The sequence below is a fragment of the Symphodus melops genome (assembly GCF_947650265.1).
Source record: "Symphodus melops genome assembly, chromosome: 18".
NCBI lineage: Eukaryota > Metazoa > Chordata > Actinopteri > Labriformes > Labridae > Symphodus > Symphodus melops.
In genome coordinates, this window is record NC_136708.1 from 3,790,128 (window position 1) to 3,809,632 (window position 19,505).

The 19,505-nt window shown below is 44.9% G+C and overlaps 2 protein-coding genes across 2 annotated transcripts in view; one reads left to right on the forward strand and one right to left on the reverse strand.

Annotated features, from left to right (window-relative positions):
* The window catches only part of LOC306839101 (ubiquitin-conjugating enzyme E2 E2-like), a 65,673-nt gene extending 54,519 nt beyond the window's left edge, over nucleotides 1-11,154 (reverse strand). The window contains exons 1-2 of the mRNA XM_079367594.1: nucleotides 10,990-11,154; nucleotides 3,945-4,142 (exon numbers count right to left, since the gene is read on the reverse strand). Coding sequence (XP_079223720.1) covers nucleotides 3,945-4,135 — 191 coding nt within the window. The 5' untranslated portion in view covers nucleotides 4,136-4,142; nucleotides 10,990-11,154. The remainder of the gene's footprint in view (nucleotides 1-3,944; nucleotides 4,143-10,989) is intronic.
* Nucleotides 11,155-12,789: 1,635 nt separating this feature from the next.
* Nucleotides 12,790-19,275, forward strand: sf3a3 (splicing factor 3a, subunit 3). The gene is made up of 17 exons (XM_079367588.1): nucleotides 12,790-13,075; nucleotides 13,184-13,231; nucleotides 13,774-13,826; nucleotides 13,983-14,088; nucleotides 14,175-14,247; nucleotides 14,871-14,962; nucleotides 15,052-15,134; nucleotides 15,242-15,380; nucleotides 15,469-15,537; nucleotides 15,629-15,696; nucleotides 15,925-16,032; nucleotides 16,127-16,196; nucleotides 16,309-16,473; nucleotides 17,932-18,042; nucleotides 18,132-18,222; nucleotides 18,313-18,368; nucleotides 19,008-19,275. Exons 1-17 carry the CDS (start codon nucleotides 12,980-12,982, stop codon nucleotides 19,083-19,085), a joined length of 1,506 nt encoding a protein of 501 aa, XP_079223714.1. The 5' UTR covers nucleotides 12,790-12,979; the 3' UTR covers nucleotides 19,086-19,275.
* The last annotated feature ends 230 nt before the right edge of the window (nucleotides 19,276-19,505 follow it).

Consider the following 19,505-nt stretch of genomic DNA (forward strand, 5'->3'; position numbering starts at 1 on the left):
CGATATTAAGAGTGGCTGACATGACAATCCACTTCATCTCTTGATGCTTGAAGGAAATGTGTTCAATCAAAGATGATGAAGTAGTCGATTCAGTGTGAGTTCAGTTCTTTTAAAGATCTGAAATATTAGAATCTGCTTCACCGGCTGAAGCGTCGCCCGACTATCTTTCTGACATCACGGAATCTAATCTGGACGACTTCACAGAAGAAGAAGGTCGAGGAAGGTCAGGGGTTCAAACCCGAGCTCCTGCAGCTACATGTCCAAAGTGCCCTTGGGAAAGCTATTTAAGCTATTTAATGAATTACTTCTTATGGTCACTTGACACAGCGATGGTAGGTGTGACCTGCGGTGTTAAAGAAGACGAGAGGCGTTCAAACTCAAGTCCATTTACAATCCCGTTTACCTCTTTCACCCTCCCTGAATCTTTGCTGCCTCTTAAAGGGGGCAGGACCAAAAGTTTGGGAATCAATTGTCTAGACCGGTGGTTCTCAACTGGTGGGTTTGGACCACAAAGTGGGTCGCCGAGCAGATTCCAGCGGGTCCCGAATGTGTCAAAAAGTCTCTGACGTGCTTTTTAAAACATGTCTGTTTTCTTAGTCTCTTTGTTGTGTTCGATATTTTGCACAAAGTCCAAAGTGCACAACGCTTCATTAATTAGTTAAAATATATCAGGGATTTGGGTCACTCGTTTCTCGTTCAGGAGTTGGCGTTGGGTCCTGAAGACCAGACCAGTTGGGAACCACTGGTCTGGACTACCATAGAGCTTTTCTCTCAGAGCCGTCTAACAAATCTCTCCAGGAGAAATTCTGCTCTGTGACTCTACACACGAAAAGGTCCAAGTGATCTGACATCACGAGTAGAATAAGCGTCCACTTGGCGAGGCTGGTAATGGCATAATGTTCCACCGTGTGCAGAGTCTGAATACCAGCCTTCGTCTTTGTGTGCAAAATAAAAACAAGCTTTTAAAGTAAAATAGTCGTGCTGCTCCCCTGTGAGAGCTTTGTGAGTACTGGGGGAAATTTAAAAAGGTGAACACGAAGGCTGGCTGAAGGAATGTAGGCACAAAGATGTCTATTACAACTCCACATCATCATAAAAGAGCTCCTGGAATGAAGAGTACATCGCAGGTTGATGATACATAACACGGTGGGATTATCCAACAGGGGATTTTCCTTTTAACTCCCCTCTGTGGGGAAATGTCTGCACGCGACTCACTCGAGGAAGCAGGCGCAGAAAAAGGAGACATATTTTGCAAAGAAGCCTGTAATACAATCTCCACGGTTTTTTTGGAGTCATCGTCAGCCTGAGTGCGTGCTGTGTAATTTTATCTGCAGTATTTCCTGAGGTGGCACATTCTGTCTGCTGAAGCTGGGGACCTGTTAGAGAGAGAGAGAGAGAGAGAGAGAGAGAGGAGCGATGAACGAGGCCGAGGGAATCCAAAGGGAAACGGCTCTTATTATACAGCGCGAGTTCCTCTCGCTCGTGCACGGCCTCTTTACCCAGAAACACTCGCTGTTCCGCGAAGCTCCACGGCTCATCGCATTTGATAATCCGGTGAGACACACCACACACTAAACTATTACATTCTACACGCACTGACAAATGCTAATAAGTCAATATCATCCGAGCAAAAATTCGATGATGGAAAACAGCAGCTCCTGCTTCTTGTGTGAGCCGGCTGATGATTTATTACAGGAAGAAGCGCCGAGAGTGACTGAATAAACCCGTGCCTGTCAACCTTCCCATAAAGTCGTTACCCTCAAGGTCCTTATTTTTTATGTTGCCCCCCCGTCTCTGCTGATAGGAGGTCATTGCTGTGTGGGGGCGTTCAAATCAGAGCCCTCAGTGTTGGTAAATGGTAAATGGACTTGAGCTTATAAAGCACTTTCACACCTTCACATTCACACACATGATGTCAGAGGCTGCTCTGTAAATCAACCATCAGAATGAACTAATCCCATTCAGACACATTCACACGCAGCAGGGGGGATCGTCCGGCTCCATGTTGTCAGTATTTTTCGACCGCCGCCTTAAGCTCCCCTGAAGATCATGCACATCAATGATGTGTGAGGAAGCAGGAAATGCACTACAATGCCAGTCCTATAGGTGGCGGTAAGAAAAAGACGAAGGCCATACGATGAAGATGAAGGAGATGGACAGGCCGGCGTTGACCCGACAGTTTGCCCGTTGGCATTCATCTTGAGTTGTTCGTCATCATGCTGTAAAGTTGAGTGCTGGTACTTCCCCCCCCCCCCCGGAGCAGGGTCGATTATTTGCCCCAGGACTAACTGGATACCCTGGTGGATTCGGTCAAAACAAACACAGTTCTTCAAAACGTTCCATTTGTCCAAAAGGAGTGTGTGATACAGAGAGGCGTTGAAGGTTTTCCAAAGGGAACGCCTGGGAGCTAAATGAAAGGGTGACGACAGCCTCTCTCATGACGTCTGCTCGGCTCAGCGATCTGATCGGCTCACTGCAGAAGAGGCAGCCGCACTTTTGTTTTCACAAACACGCCACGGTCACACGTTCTCCTCCGACATGAACTGAAGGGAAACGTTGAAAGTGTTGTGAGTGATACGCTCCACGTACAGTGTGTGTTGATGATGGTTCTGTGTTGCATGTCAAACGGATGAACGCGTGTTTCAGAAGAACTGTGGTCATGTGCAGCTGCGTGATTAGCTCCGACTGACTTTTCACACCGCAGGTTCATTTAAGACAGAGACGGTCCTTGTGGTAACGAAGCCGCTCTGTGTGTGTGTGTGTGTGTGTGTGTGTGTGTGTGTGTGTGTGTGTGTGTGTGTCATAATCTATTTTTTTAAAATATTTTATATCCTGCTTAAATCACTTTCATACTGTGTAAATATTTATATTTCTATATTCTATATACTGCTAAATACATTCTATACTGTGCAAATATTTATATTCTATATTTTATATACTGCTAAAACTACATCTCTTACAGTGAAAATAGTTTTATTTTTGTTTATACCCTGCCATGGTTCACGTCTCATACAATGCACTATCTATATTTGACACCCTGCCATAGACCTGATATCTCGTACTCTGCAACAAGAAATCTGATGTCTGTTTGTCTATTTAAATTCAGTAGGCTGCAAACTGTAAATGAGTCCTACCACACATATCCCACCTTCCCTTAACTAGGGTCACTCTCTTTTCTTTTTGACCCACACGCTTGTTGTTGTTGTTGTTTTTTTGTTCTTAGCTGTGTGCACTTTAAGGTGAAGCCAAGTCATCTCGTTGTACAATTTGTATAATGACAATAAAGGCATTCTATTCTATTCTATTCTATTCTATTCATTCTATTCTATTCTATTCATTCTATTCTATTCTATTCTATTCTATTCCATTCCATTCTATTCATTCTATTTAAAAAAAACGTGTCTGTGGCTGATTAAACAAAGAAAATAGTTCCACCCTCAAACAGATCAAACCTCATTAGCAAAGTAATGAATGACTATTTTCATTATTGATTATTTTTGGCCCATATTTTTCCATGGTATTGATTAAGTGCTATATGGAAACAACCTGGGCATTATAATTTAACAGAGCCCAGCGGGGCGACGGAGCACAGCGAAGAAGCATTCAATTACTCTGAAAGAAAACAGATAAAAGCAGCACGTTGTCACATCTGTGAGGCTGGAACCAAAAGACCGATGAGTGTTTTGGTCCACATAAATGACTCAAATGATCTATCAGAACTGAATTGTTATTTTAATGCGGCTTGGGAAACAATTCATCAAGCGTTGGTTTCAGCCCGCTCCGCTTTGATTGACTGATGATCGCTTGAAAATCCACAACACAGCTCAGCAGTGAGGATGTGTGTAGCTCTCAAAGAAGGAGAAATAAATCCACTCAATGAGTAAATAATGGATGAGCACTTCAACAGCTCCATCAGGGACACGAGAGGAAAAAAGCAGATTTACCTCTTGGCGCTGGTGGAGAGCTTGGCGGCCGTCTTGCTGGAGATCTTGGCCTCCTTCTTCTTGGGTTGGGTCTGGTCCCGCTGCTCGGGCCCCGGCTGCTCAGGCGGAGCCGCCTCCCTCTGCTCGGCGTCCGAGCTGCCCCCGCTGGTGTTGGGGCTGTCGTCCGGCCTCGGCTGCACCTCACTGGACATGCTGACACTGCGTGGACACAATCACAGGCTTAGCGTTAGGCGTAGAACCTGAAAACACAAAGACAGAGTCCCGTTCGGGCCGAGGACCAATCTCCACGTCCGATGTGGGAGGAACAAGGACACGTCACTGGACTTTAACTGTGTCAAGTTTATTGGCTTCATATAAGTCTTTACAGACTAACAGAATTAAGAGCTGCAAAACAAAGGAGTGAAGAAGAAGCTGACGATGTGGTCACAGCATTAACGAGCGCCGCCACGAGGTGCAGCTTCGAGCAGGAATAAACTTCTGTGATTGAGCGTCATGTGAGGGCAGCATCATCGCCTGCAGCCTGTACAGTTTCACATACAGAGGGTACACACACTCTGCATGCACGGGGGTCAAGTCAAGACTGCCGATGGTGATATCAGACAGACTAGAAAAGTGGAGATAGTCCACTCCGAACCCGAGTGCTCCGAACCCGAGGCAAGAGCAAAAGACACTTAGGGATCCAGACGGAGTCAAGACTTAAAGCCGAGGCAGCGTGAGAGCAAAACACGCCCGTAAACATCTGTGAAGAAGCATCATGTGTGCAGCGGGCGTGTCACTCGTTTAGACTGTAATGCCGGGAGGGTCGCTGCCTCTCGTCACAGTGATGACGTATCAGCCGTGGTCTGGATTCGAAGTCTGCTCAGTATGAGAGCAAGACAAGACCGAGTAAAAATGTTTTCAAGCCGAGACGAGGCCGAGACCTTCAAAAAGTCAGATTTCGAGTCGTGCATGCAAACATCACATGTGGGATGTTACAAGAATATATCGTCCAGTCCCATCCTTTACATTCCTCTCCCTAAAGTGACTCCATTGACCAAAACAGCTTGATAATGTGCTGTCATGTTAAACGCTCTTTAAGTGATTCTTTTCCAAAGGCAGCCTCTCATTTCAGCGCAGCATCCTCGAATCTCAAAGTCTATTTTTATCCAATACTCTCCGCGGACGGCCAAATCGTAAATGGATGGCAATAATCTCACATCAGTCTAATAACTCTCCATTCTTCGGATGGTTTCGACTTTAATTCAAAAATCCTGTTACACTCTGAGCTTCATTAAATCCCTCTCATGATGAGTCAAACTGCCGCCTGTTTTCTGAATCAACAGCGTTTTGTTGTTCTCACTACAAAATGAGAAAACAAACAGTGAGAAAAGAAAAAAAAAAGGGGGATTCACAGTTTTTTTCCCCGAGCCCCTCTGTGTTTTGTTTGCCGGCCCATCGGTGCTAATGAAGTCACTGTAGAGACAGCCAATGAGAAGAAGCAGGCCGTTTTCACATTAGAGGCGATCATCGAAGCATCACATGTTGTGTTAAACGCATGGAGCCACATTATGCTTTGTTTATGGGAGCGCCCGAGGCTACAGTGATTCTGGAGGAAGGATGCTGAACGTAGAAAAGCGTGTAATTGGTGCAGACGTCGACTCTGCAGGCTTAGGAGGATAACTGCTCCCGCTCGGAGTGAATACAGACGTTCAGTGTACACACGGTACAGGAAGGAGAACAAAGAGGGAACACAGTCTGTAGGGGCTTTAAAGAGTCGGAAGAAGAAGAACACCAATCAGAACTCTTGGAAAGTCAAGATTTTGAATCACGTATTTCTATTCGAGGGATCGTGTTCACGTTAAAGTTGAATTCAAAGCTTAGAAAAAGATGCACGACCTGTGTGTGTGTGTGTGTGTGTGTGTGTGATTCAGCACGTGTGTTTAACCGGATGCGTCGATGCTCACTCATGTATCTGATAAAGGTCATGGAGTCGCCGTTCGCTGCCACTCAAGTCACAATGATTGTGTTTCCCCAGCGCCACGCTCAAACACGCTGCCGGCCTATTTTCGAAGGAGTACACTGCAGGCATGGCGTCACGCTGGACAGAAGAGAACGCCAACCAGACAGGAAGTCAGACAAGGGAAACGCACAGAGGGTCCGCTCAATTTCAAAACAAACCTGTCCACCGGGGTGGAGTGAGTCATTTCGAGAGCCTTTGGAGTTTTCCTGTTTTCTAACAGCTTTTTGTCTGGATGCTGACAGAGCAAAACAACGGCAGACATTTACCGGAAACACACCGAGCGAACAACTCACACCTTCAACTTTAAGTTTAATAATAAATAAATCAATTGAATCTGTGTACAGAGGCTATAGTCCTCGAGAGAGCGGGCCGCCTGGGTTCAAATCCGAACGGTGGCTTCTTCCCTGCATGTTGTTCCCCCACTCTCTCTCTCTCCCTCTCTCTGATTTCTGACTCTGTCGTATCTCTAAATAAAGGCATAGAGCCCCAAAATAACCTTCTCCCATCAAAACGGATGCATTTGGCAGAAAACAGCTTCTGAACACGTGTTTCACTGCAGTGACCAGTGAAAGGGTTCAAACAAACGGCCAACATCACTCTGACCTAAAAGAGTCTGCTTTGGAAACTTGAGAGTTAAAATACAACGCCTTATCAACGAGCCCGTTGGTTCCTGTGCACATAATGAAACTACATCATGATGTTTTCTACTCGCTGGTGTGTTCTTCTCCACTCCTTTTGTTTATACTGTGAATGGGTCCAAGTACACGTCGTTAGCTTAAAGGGGACATATTCTGGAAAAACTTTTTAAATGTTTTTGAACATTTAATTTAGGTAAACCGAGTGTCTATCGAACCCCAACATGTGAAATAAATCCATCCAGTCCTTTGTTTGTGGTCTGCATCGGTCTTACCACACAGAGAAAAATGCTCTGTTTCAAATGTTCTCATTTTGTGACATCACAAGTTGGATTCTGGTCAGAACATTCCCTCTCCTCCCCTGGTACCTCCTCCCATGGACTCCACCTCCAGCCTAGAGAAAAACTTTGGAGCAGGTCGGCCATTTTTATTCTCTCTACAGAGGAGTGATGCCTACCGGGAAAACTCAGGGGGCGGGGCTCATTACATTTAAAGAGACACACACATCAAAACGGAGCGTTCTGAGAAAGCTGGTTTCTACAGGGTCACAAACCTCCTCTGCTGCTGGATTCGTGTTATATTTGGACCAAAGCACAGAAACACAGAGGTTTCATTTAGAGCACAGGGGGACTGTTTAAAAGGGGGGGTATAATATGTCCCCTTTAAGGCCAAAAACTGTCATCAAAGCTTTGGTACCCTTTGCTCATTCCTCATATTAGCGCGTCCTTTGAACAGCAGGACTTGCCTCCCTCCCTCTCCTGTCTTACATGGAAAATCTCCCACTGTGGGGAGCATGTGTGAACAAGAAACTCAGGAAGATTTCAGGGGGCAGCCCGTCTCTAAAATGTTCAGGAGTGCATGTTTGATATCGGCTCAAGATGATTACTCTCCTCCAGGAAGGGGGATGATGTGCAGCTTTCTTTGAAGTACTCTGACACCCAGCGTCAGATTGGGTGACTGAGCGAGCCAATAACGATGTTGAATGAAATACCGCGTCCTCTTTGTCTTCGACCGAGACAAAAGAGTCAAATGATGAGCTTTTCAAAGAGGAGACCTTTAAAGAGGGGCTTTGAGAACAGTCGAAAGTCGACGCCTCATTTCAGAAAAACATGTCAAACAAAACAGAATCGTCAAATCAGTAGACGATGGAATGATAGTTCCCCTTTTTCACAGCGTTATTCTGTACTGGCCTTCAGTGCTCGATTCTGAGCCTCAGCAGGCAGGAAGGGTAAATACAGAGCTGCGATCTTTTCGCACTCATCCTCAGACTCAGTCGAGTCGAACGTCTGCTGGTCTGAAGCCTCCAGTCTCAATAATGAAAAGACAGCTACAAGGTCATGTTCACTAAATCCAATCCCTCCATCTGTGTCCGTGTGTGTGTGTGTGTGTGTGTGTGTGTCTGTATGAATAGCTCAAGGTGAATGCCTCTATTTACATTCTCCGCGCCACTATGAAAAATGTATGATACAGTTGAATAAATGTGCAGACATGTTTTGTTTTTTCTGCTGAAAGGGAAAAATGAACGTCAGATGGGACAGAAGTACGGACAGATTGCTCGATAAACACGACAGCAGATTTGGCACGCTCAATCGGCTCCTGACATTAAGACAAACAGCCCGCTGCACACAGGCTATCTGATGCAATTAACTGCGTTTAGGGGCGAGATAATCGAGAGATTCTAAAAGGTAAGGGTGATACAGGGAGGAGGGGGGGGGACATGCACGTGCTGGAGTGAATGGAGTCTCGTGGGGGAGGCCTTTATCATGGATGGGGGGGGGGGGGGGGGGGGGGGTTGCAAAAGATGCAGACAAAGCAGAAGATCATGGAGATTGGGTCGGTGTTGTTTTCCTCCTTCAGCTGTGAAACTGTCAAAACACCTCAACCGTTATTATCAACACAAACAGTGTTATTGAGAAAACTGACAGAAAATCACAAGCCACTGTCGGAGCCGTTCCTTTTTCTGAAACTTGTCAGATTTATACAACTCATCTGGCAGGTAGCTAAAGCCCGGAGTACAGAGCGCGACTTCAGAGCCCATTGTTGCGTCATCAGTCGTTGCACTGAGACGTGCCGCTCGATCTGCGGCTCCTGACCGGTCGGATGAGTCTCTCACACGCGTGATATATTTTGTTGTGTACGACTGCACACACTCGCCCCCCGACCTTTTCCCTCTTCCTGATTGTGACAGCAATAGAATCACCATGTCTGAAATCACCATGACAACAGCTGGCGTGTCTGCTCAATGTATGTTTCCGCTTCCATCATGAACAGGAAGAGGGAATTATCTTCGGACCTCCGGCTCACGGGGAACATTTGTTATGATTTAGATGCTATGAGCTCGTGTTCAGCTTGATGCTGAGAGAGAGAGAGAGAGAGAGAGAGAGAGAGAGAGAGAGAGAGAGAGAGAGACAGAGAGAGAGAGAGACAGAGAGAGAGAGAGAGAGACAGACAGACAGACAGACAGACAGACAGACAGACAGACAGACAGACAGACAGACAGACAGACAGACAGACAGACAGACAGACAGACAGACAGACAGAGAGAGAGAGAGAGAGAGCATTTTTGCCGGCGCGTGTTGTGTAGCCTGTTTGAGCGTAAGAGACAACTGAAATAGATCTGACTTCATCCTGTGTGTGTGTGTGTGTGTGTGTGTGTGTGTGTGTGTGTGTGTGTGTGTGTGTGTGTGTGTACTGCAGTGTGACCTCTCAGGTCGTGTCAGACAATCGGGTCGAGAGCGTATGAACGGCGAGCTCTCAGGCTGTGCATGGGGAACCATTCAGCGCACTGTGAGCTTGTTTTTTCGGTTCGTGTGTTTCATAAAACTTCTTACTGAATGTGAGGATGCTGCTGTGAACTGAAGTGCTCCTCAAGAAGACAATGAAGTCCAAGTTACATTATGGAAGACCTAGACCGGAGGTGGAGTCCATGGGAGGAGAGACCAGGGGTGGGGAGGGAATTTTCTTACCAGAATCCAACTTGTGATGTCACAAACTGAGACATTTTGAAACGGAACCGCCGTACCGAGACGAACAGAAGCGAAGCGCTCGGTGGAAACGGGCTTTAAGCAGACCATAAACAAAAAGGACTAGGTGGATTGATTTCACATTTTGTGGGTTGATAGACACTCAAGAACCTTGTAAAAGTGGAGTTCTTGTATAATGTGTCCCCTTTAAAGATATGATTCAAAGGTCTGGTCTGCCATGCAAGCGGCTCTGATTTATCTGGACTGGTTCATGAAGTCTGAAACACTTTGACAGGTTTCACTTCCATCAGGACGAATTAAGAGAACGATTTAAACATTGACAAGGTTTAAAAAAAATGGAGCAGGAATTGCTAATTACAAAATAAACCTTGTGAACCGCCAACAAAGTAAGACTCGATCCTAAATCCTTTCCGGACCCCGTTTTTAAGAACGTGGATTAGATTAGACCTGAAGAATCACAGCAGATTGGGTGAGATGTCGTAACTCGCTGCTCGCTCTCCAATCCAACAAGACACTCAAAGAGATGACACTGAATCATCTTCCAGGTAACAGATGAGCTGTTCACAGAGGGGACTGTGGTATCAAGATTTACAATGTGGAAATGAGAGATTAAATATATGAATGGTAAAATAATAGATTGATTAAAAAAAAGGCCTTTTCTGAATGCTCTATCTTTTTGTAATCCTTAAAGATATCAAAGTATCTCTGGAGTGTTTTGAATTGGGAGTTTGTTCTTTATTTGTTTGTCATGTTTTGCTGTCATTTCTGTTTCATTACCTGTTACCTCTAACTTGTTGTTTATTCCTGTGATGTAAATAAAGTCTTTAGATCTGTACATTGTTGATCGTTTAGCGTTCAGACTTGAGACAAAATACACTTCAAATGATTCAAATCAGGACAAAAACATGTTTGAATCTCTTGGATTGAAGAGCTGGTTGGTGAAATATGTGAACGCCGAAAGAAACCGTGAGTATTAATGAGTCTTAAAGGCACATTAATGTTGTCAGTTTCAGGTATGCACACACACAGTTTGAAGGAGATCTTCTAAAAGTGTCGATGTTCTGGACGAGGTTCGGGGGAGACGTTCTGCTAAATCGGTACCTGCACGTTAAGAGACGGATGTCAAGGAGCACCCCGGGCACTCAGAGACCGGGCTTACCACCTCTCAGCGGGGGGGTTCACGGCAAGACAGCCTCGGTATACCGGAGATGAAGCTCAGCTCAACACTCAAACGATAAAAACAGGATCCAGTTCGGGAGCTTGACCACTGGCTTCTGCTCCAGCACAAAAGAAAGAATGGATGCCCCCCCCCCCCCCCCCAACCCTCCTCTCTTCCCCAACACCACCGCCGCCCCCTTCCTGCACAAGATAACGAAATGAACGTGTGTTTTTCGCGGAGATAGAAGAGGAGAAGAAGAGCAGCTCACCTTTACAGGCAGGCTGTGACGCTCGTGCGCAGGAGAAATGTGATATAATGTCCACAGCACGGTCCGTAATCCTTCACAGTGTGTGTCCGCTGCTCTCCGTCCGCTGCTTTGACTGCTGCTGGAGAATGTGCCAACACCGCGACCGTCAAGCTCGCGCGTGCTCACACGTGCGTCGTTTCCTGTCGCGACAGACAAAATAAAAGCCCAGATTGTCTACGTGTTTTTTTTGTTTTTTGTTTTTTTTTAAGAGTGCTTAAAAAACGTTTGAACATCAGGCTACATGGACTCATTGTAGAGGGAAAAATGTCAAAATTATCTATAGTCTCTTTACGAAGCCCCTGAAAGTCCCAAAAAAGAAGACAGAAAGAAAATCTGTGTACTCTTTATTTATCGCAGTGTTCTTATCACTTCTAAACAAATTTCAAGAAGATATTTTATCATTGGTGAAAAGTGATGCACTAACTATCTGACGGAAACTTAGAGTAGAGTAAAATAATATAACATGTGTTAAATAAAATCAAAATAACTATAATATAGATTAATAACAACTCAACACATATTAAAAGCCCTTTACACTAATGTCACTTAATAACACTTTATAGCCTCTCATCAGCAAAACAAAAGCATCCGTCTCCTGACAAATGACAATAATGACAATAATAACAATAATTAATTTAAAAAACAAAAGTACAATTATTTCACTAAGTAAAGTTAGTGACTTATATTTATGAACATTTTTATTCACATCCTTTGCACATTATCTTGTACTTTTGTTTATCTGTTTTATCCTTATATTTGGTATTTTTGTGTTATACTATGACTTACACGTTACTTGTTAAACATTTACTTACACTGTGTGCTTTCGATCTTTCTGTATGTCCAGCATGTATGTAAAATTCAACAATAAAAATGTCTTTGACTTTTTCACTGACTTAAAACTAAACTATCTTTCGTGGATGCAGAAGGAACCACGTGGCACAGAAAGATGTTTTAATATCAAAGATCAAATACTAAAAATAAATACTGTATATGTTTGGCCCTCAAAGTTAATAATAACGTAAAGTAGGCTAACAAACAGAGCATTGACTGACAATCTAAGAATCCATCATTTTCATTTGAACTATTTCACTAATGGACGCTTCTCCTTTTTTTAAGTGTTTATTTATTTATTAGAGGAGCAAAAAAATACTCTTTACAAAGGTTTTGAACCATGTCCTGTTTTGCCCCTTTGATCCAGTCTGTTTTGATAACGCATCTAAATCAGTCTTTCACGTTCAGGTTCAGGCAGATAATCGTAATTTCCGGTTATTTCTTTTGTTCACGGCAACTTGACAGATCAGACCGCCTCCACGCGCGCTCCCACGCGAGTCCGCGCACAGTGTGGTGCTCTATGAGGTATTATTACAGAAGGCTGTGAAGTACTACTGTGGACTACAAAGGAAGTGCAATCAAATTCATCTTACATGAAAAGTGTGCAGCCGGTTAATTTGACTGAACTAAAAGATTTACAGTCAAAGGCACTGAATGGTATTTACAGCAGGGGAGTTCACGATCTCTGTGCTGTGGTGACCTGATGTCTGAGGGAATAAATTAGTTTATATAATTTAATATATAAATGAATTCTTTGTTTAATCATTAGAGTGTCTTCTGTTGTTGAAACATCAGGAGGACCCACACAAATGTAATGCGTCTGCCAAAAAAAAGCAAAAACAAATAAAAGAAAACTTCCAGGTGGGGTCACTAAATCACATTTCTCTTCAAATACTCACAAACTATCAAGTCAATAATGCGGAACATTTAACGGTGCGGAACCTTTCAACGACTCGGTGTTTCTCTACGACGGGGGACAGTGGCGGACGCTAGCTGCTCAACATGCGCCATTGAAAACAAACGTAACCGAACCGGTGGTTTCCGCTTCAGCTAAATAAAGAGGCGCGTTTTAAAGCCGTATCTTTATCTTTAGTGGAGCTAACACACACATTTAGGAAGCATGGAGACTATTTTAGAGCAGCAGCGTCGCTACCACGAAGAGAAAGAGAGGCTGATGGACGCGAAGACTAAAGAAATGTTACACAAGAAGTCCACGGTGAGATGATTTAATGCTAACGTTAGCATCGATGCTAATCAGAAGAATTAAACCATCTGAATGTTTACTCTCACTAACATTCATTTAATTTGTTTGTTTGTCTGGCAGCTGAGGGATCAGATCAACTCTGACCATCGAACAAGAGCCATGCTGGATGTAAGAAAGTCTTCTTTACTTTTTAAACCTCTCTGTTTTTACTCCGAGGAGTCTGAATGTTTTAGATTTACACTTTCTATATTCTCATTCAAACTTGAACTTTACAGAGCAGATAACAACATTAACACCAGAACAGTAATATTTACAAAATAAGGTGCACATATAAATAAATCCTAACTGTGTTGGTTATTAGATAACGTTGCTATGGCAACACTTTCTTAACTAGAGTTAACAGGTTAACTTATGAAGACATCCTTAGATATGTTTTCTGTTTCTGTCGTTCATGAATCAAGGAATATAATCTAACATAGAGACACATCAGGTTTTAGTGATGGCCGCTTTACTACAGCCAGCAGATGACAAAACTGAAATCATGTTTGTGCACTGCTGTAAGAGAGCAACAAGCCCCAGAGTGCAGATTTAAAAAACGCTTCACTGTTCGATGTTGAGGGATGAAGAAAGGTAGAGAAAGAGAGAGAATGCAGGTATATAGACACGTGTGTGAGGGTCAGTATAATAACACTGTGTTTATCTTTTCACAGAGGTATATGGAAGTGAGCTCAAACCTCCGAGACTCCTACGAAGACAAAGATGGGTACGTAGCTCGAACTCCATTCCAGATGTTTTTAACAAGCCTTTGACTCATCACAGATGCTGTTGACAGAAAGACACCTTTGCTCGTAGATTCTGTCGGATGTTTAGTTGTTGTGAGATGCTGAATATTCTCTTTAAATGTTTCCCTTCATGGCAGAATGAGGAGGGATGAGCTCGCCGCCATCTCGGGACCAAACGAGTTTGCGGAGTTCTACAACCGACTGAAACAGATCAAAGAGTTTCACAGGAAGCACCCGAACGAGGTAGTTTACCCTCCTCACTTCTAACCCTCTCGTTAAACCCCTCCAACCTGAACAGTGACTACAACACTGTTGTGTGCTTCTCCTAGATTTCCGTTCCCATGTCTGCAGAGTTCGAGGAGCTGATGAAGGCCAGAGAAAACCCCACCGAGGAGGCTCAGAGTAGGTTCTGACCTTATTCATCGTCTCGCACAGACGATCCCGCGACGTGAGGCTACGCCACGTGTGACGAGCTTCAAACGCGTGTTTGTCATCGGGGCAGATTATGAGTCTGTGAAACCGATGAAGGGATTTTTCGTTCCTACCCCTCGGACGTTTTAATGACTTCAAACTTGGACGGTCACTCTGAAGAGCAGCAGAGGGCTCCACGTGTGTTTGTGCCCCATCAGGGCGGCGTTCTCTTCGCTGCTCTCACGCTTCGATTACGATCATCGTGTCAATCCAATGATATGGCGAGGCTTTTACAAGTCCCCCGTTTGATTTGTAATCTCTGCACGTGGTTACTGTTTCACTGACGAAGATAAGCTGTCCCATATTTAAAAACATCTGTAGACGTCCATTACAAGATAAATATCATGAAACTGAAAATCTTTAAACACGTCAGTATCTAATCAAGCGTCAATGCACGGAGGCTGAACTGTCCACATCTGGATCCTGATTCATTTCAACACCCTGATGCTCTGTAGATAAACTCACCTCGCCTACTTTTTTTGGTTCCACAAAGTTTGAGACGGGGCCGAGACATGTGACGGCTCACTGAGCGATGTGTGTGTTCTCCTCCTCAGACCTGGTGGAGTTCTCTGACGAGGAAGGATACGGCCGCTACCTGGACCTCCACGACTGCTACCTGAAGTTCATCAACCTGAAGGGAGCGGAGGTAACCGTCCTTTTTAAACTCTGTGTGATTTCTGCTGCGGCTCCAGAAACCTCAAACCCTGTTTCATGATCTCTCTTCTGTCCCGACAGAAACTGGAGTACATCTCGTACCTGTCGTCATTCGACCAGCTGTTTGACATTCCCAAAGACAGGAAGAACGCAGAATACAAAAAGTAGGTCCATCATGTTCACCACTGAACTTTCAGTCCTTTTTGATGTGAGCAGTACATAGACAGTGATGTGTAGACGGTGCTGTTGAACAGTCGTCCTGTGTGTGCAGGTACTTGGAGATGCTGTTGGAGTATCTGCAGGACTACACGGACCGCGTCAAACCTCTGCTGGACCAGAACGAGCTTTATGGCAAAGTGCTGTCGGACTTTGAGAAAAAATGGGAGATTGGGAATTTCCCCGGCTGGCCTGTACGTTCTCCTGACAGTTCTTGATTGGTGTGATGATGGTTATTGTATGTTTTGAATCTGACGGGTTTCCTCTTCTCTCTCCTTGTAGAAAGAAACGAGCAGCGCTCTGACACATGCCGGAGCTCACCTGGACCTCTCTGCCTTCTCCTCTTGGGAGGTAAATCTCTGACTGTTTCCATCGATCCCTTCATTCAAACACTGAGGGATCCTAATCGTACTGATGAGTCTTCTCTTATTCCTCTCTGCAGGAGTTGGCCTCCTTGGGTCTGGACAGATTGAAGTCTGCCCTCATGGCTCTAGGACTCAAATGTGGAGGGTGAGGATGTTTCTTTAGTATTCCAGAATAAAAAAACCTCTAAAAGGCGTTCATCCTAATTAATTATCAAATCAAAAGAAGTAAGGTTAGCACCTTAACGAAGCCCGACACCCTTTAGAGACGCTCTGCTACTGAGCTCAGTCACAGAGTGCAGACATGTAGATCATCAGTCTTCTGCAGCTGAACACCTTACTGACTGTGTGTGTGTGTGTGTGTGTGTGTTGACAGGACTCTGGAGGAGAGAGCTCAGAGACTCTTCAGCACAAAGGGCAAGTCCCTGGAATCCCTCGACCCGTCTCTGTTTGCCAAGAATCCCAAAGCCAAAGGCCCTAAAAAGTAAGCGGGTGTTAAATTTCCAGTGTAGCGCTGACCGCGTCTTCTGATAGTCTCGTATCATTCATAACTCTGTCCACCCCCGTCACCTTTGCAGAGACGTAGAGCGTAACAAGGAGATTGGCTTCCTGGAGTCTCAGGTGTATGAGTACGTGGAGATCCTCGGGGTGAGTCACTAAATCACGGCGTTAGCTCTGCTGCTGGATTCACTCACGAAGGCTTCGAGGCGGCCGCTTGACAAAAAGAGGAGTAGACCTAACGACTGTTCTTGGTGCGCAGGAGCAAAGGCAGCTGACTCATGAGAACGTGCAGAGGAAACAGGCCCGGACCGGCGAGGAGCGCGAGGAAGAGGAGGAGGAGCAGCTCAGTGAGAGCGAGAGCGAAGATGAAGACAACGAGATCATCTACAACCCCAAGAACCTGCCGCTGGGCTGGGACGGCAAGGTGAGGAGACAACAAGTCATCTGCTCGTGGCCCGGCCGGATGGCCTTCAAATATTTCAAGAACGTGTTCTTGATCACATGAATCATCAAACTTTAAATACAGTCTGCTGGATGTAAAACCCCAGCTAACCAAACGGTGGCAGGTGGCACGCTGTCTCGTGTGGTTCTGCGGGCAGTTTGGACCCGCCAACAGTCAGGCTAATTTTGTCACTGACGCTGTTTAAAGCTCCTAAAGAGCAAATTAATTTTTTACAGAGAGGACGAAGCTGCATTAACTATGTAGAGCTGTTTGAGAGAAAATGTTTTTAATTTGTTGCACAGAAAACCAGACCTGCTGACATGTACGCAGTTTGACATCAGAATCCGCGGGGACGATTTGCCTCTCTAAAATACGCAGAAACTGCGGACGCTTATGTTGAGTTTTGAGATCATGGGAATGTCCACAATCCTTCAGAGCTCGGGGTGGAAGCATAATGACGTGACTTCAGTAAAGTAAAGATAAAAACCATGATCACCATTTGGTGGTGTTTATGAGAAGAACTCCCCCGCGCTGAGAATCTGCGACACCATCACAGCTCCTCCATTCACTGATTCATGAAGAGCGTGACGCTCGACTAATTCCACTCACTATCTCTCTGCATCTGCCGGCTTTATTCACACTTTTTTTTTTACCCGTCTGTTCAAAAAGACATCAGTGGACCTCATACACTTTACATCAGTTTATATATCTGTTTTTATATATATATATATATATATATATATATATATATATATATATATATATATACATATATACATATATACATATATACTTTATTAATCCCGCGAGGGGAAATTCGGTTTTTCACTCTGCATTAATGGAGGGGTCTCAGAGTGAGGGGGCTGCCCACAGCGAGCGCTCCAGAGCAGTTTTTGGGGTTCGGTGCCTTGCTCAGGGGCACCTTGGCAGTGCTCAGGAAATGGACTGGCACCTCTCCAGCTACCAGACCAGTTTCCGGACTTGGTCCGTGCCGGGACTTGAACCGGCGACCCTCCGGTTCCCAACCCAAGTCCCTACAGACTGAGCTCAGTTAACACTAGATTAACACTGACGCTGTGGAGTCGAGGGGTCGTGGTCTTATGGCGAGCAGGAAGTGACGTTTGACTGCTCTAACCAATTGTTCAGTGTACATTTGATTGGTGGAGGTTATTGCAGAGAGGATGAAGGACTTTCTCGAGATGCGTCTCCAGGTCAGTGGAGCTTTGTAGCGTCTCCATGTGGGACGTAACGGGAGGAAGTGGTGGAGGGGTTGTCATGTGACCAGGGTGCCTTTCCTGATCACAGAGCAGGACAGTGCAGATCCAGTGGAGGAGATTGGGATGAACTCATCTTTGTTGTGTGTTTGGTGGTGGATGGAGGTGTGTATTACCGTGTCTGTATTTAACATGTGTGAGCTCATGTCTGTTTCCATCCTTTCAGCCCATCCCATACTGGCTCTATAAACTCCACGGCCTGAACATCAACTACAACTGTGAGATCTGTGGAAACTACACCTACAGGGGACCCAAAGCCTTCCAGAGACACTTTGCTGTATGTTGTTGTCATGTTTTATAGTACACAGGAGTTATCATCCTAAACCCTCAGCATGCAGCTCAAGTGTTTTCTGTGTTGTTCTGCAGGAGTGGAGGCACGCTCACGGTATGAGGTGTCTGGGAATCCCGAACACGGCCCACTTCGCCAACGTCACGCAGATCGAGGACGCCGTCTCTTGTAAGAGTCTGACGCCTCTGATTCCCTCCTCCTTTTTTTAAAAGTATTATTGAAGCTGGTGTAATGAGCCGTTTGTCTTTCTTACTTCAGTGTGGGCGAAGCTGAAGTCCCAGAAGGCGTTGGAGCGATGGCAGCCGGACACAGAGGTGAGAAACAAGACAAACATGGGAAATACAAGTACTGCTTCAAAGCAGGGCTTTCATAATAACACAACAACCCACTATGGATTCATTTTTCTTTTTATTCGCTTAAAGGAGCAATCTGGAAAGTATCGACCTAATCGAACCATATTATGACCTTTCTATGTCATCAGACATGAAGGAAACATGCTGTGATGAAGGTCTCTGACAAGAGTGCAGCAATCTGTATGACCTCTTTCTAACTTTCGATCCCCCCCCCCCCCCCCCCCCCCCCCCCAAGCTACGATCAATGTTGGAGATGCGTTTGAAAAATGTAGAGAGGTTAGAACACGGACAGGTTTACAGACTGCTGGCTAAACACTGAAGCTACAGTGTCATCGACATGGCAACCTGCATGAGCATCCACTCTAGAGAGGAGGGCGGGGAGAGCGCTTTCCAATGTTTAGAATTTGGACATTTTTGTAATTGCTTGACTTACCCGATTACTCATCCAGCTGTGGAAGGTAAGGCGAGACATAATCGGAGTAAAGTCAATCAAAACAAGGAACTTCACAACCTTAGCAGAGGAAAGCCCTTCAGTAAGACAGCCCTCCTTCCTTATAATCTGGTCACACACACTCAATGTTTGTCTTTGTTGATCTTCAGGAGGAGTACGAAGACTCGAGTGGAAACGTGGTCAACAAGAAGACCTACGAGGATCTGAAGAGACAAGGCCTGCTTTAAACGTCCCACCAAGAAATGCGTCCTTGAAGATTTGCTCTAATTCTTTTTTTTTTTAACACCCATGTTTTCTTTTTATTTGTACGTAGCTGTTTGTTTTACAGAGTGCATCCCGCTCCTCCATTCCTCCCTTTGATAACTTTGTAATGTGGCAGCCATTGATCATTATAATAAACAGAGTCCTTTTGTCACAGTGCTGTCCGTCTTTGTCGTCTGTCTGCTCTGCTGTGCCTCCGAGGATTTCTATGAGTGCTGTGATTTAGTGTCGCTGTTGCCTCCTGAGCATATTTTACCTCTCTTTATGTGCGCTGCTTCACTGCTGCTTTTTATGGTCGTAATAAACACTTGACTTATAAATTTAAACATGGATAGCTCGGCTTTATTTCTGCTCACGAGAATCTACAGTTGCTTAATTACTGTAGC

Bases quoted from the DNA above. Each gene is read 5' to 3' on its own strand.
- sf3a3 (XM_079367588.1), top strand. From the start codon at position 12,980: ATGGAGACTATTTTAGAGCAGCAGCGTCGCTACCACGAAGAGAAAGAG. The intron at 16,197-16,308 runs GTGAGTCACTAA...CTTGGTGCGCAG, and splicing joins AGTACGTGGAGATCCTCGGG to GAGCAAAGGCAGCTGACTCA. The intron at 18,043-18,131 runs GTATGTTGTTGT...GTTGTTCTGCAG, and splicing joins CCTTCCAGAGACACTTTGCT to GAGTGGAGGCACGCTCACGG.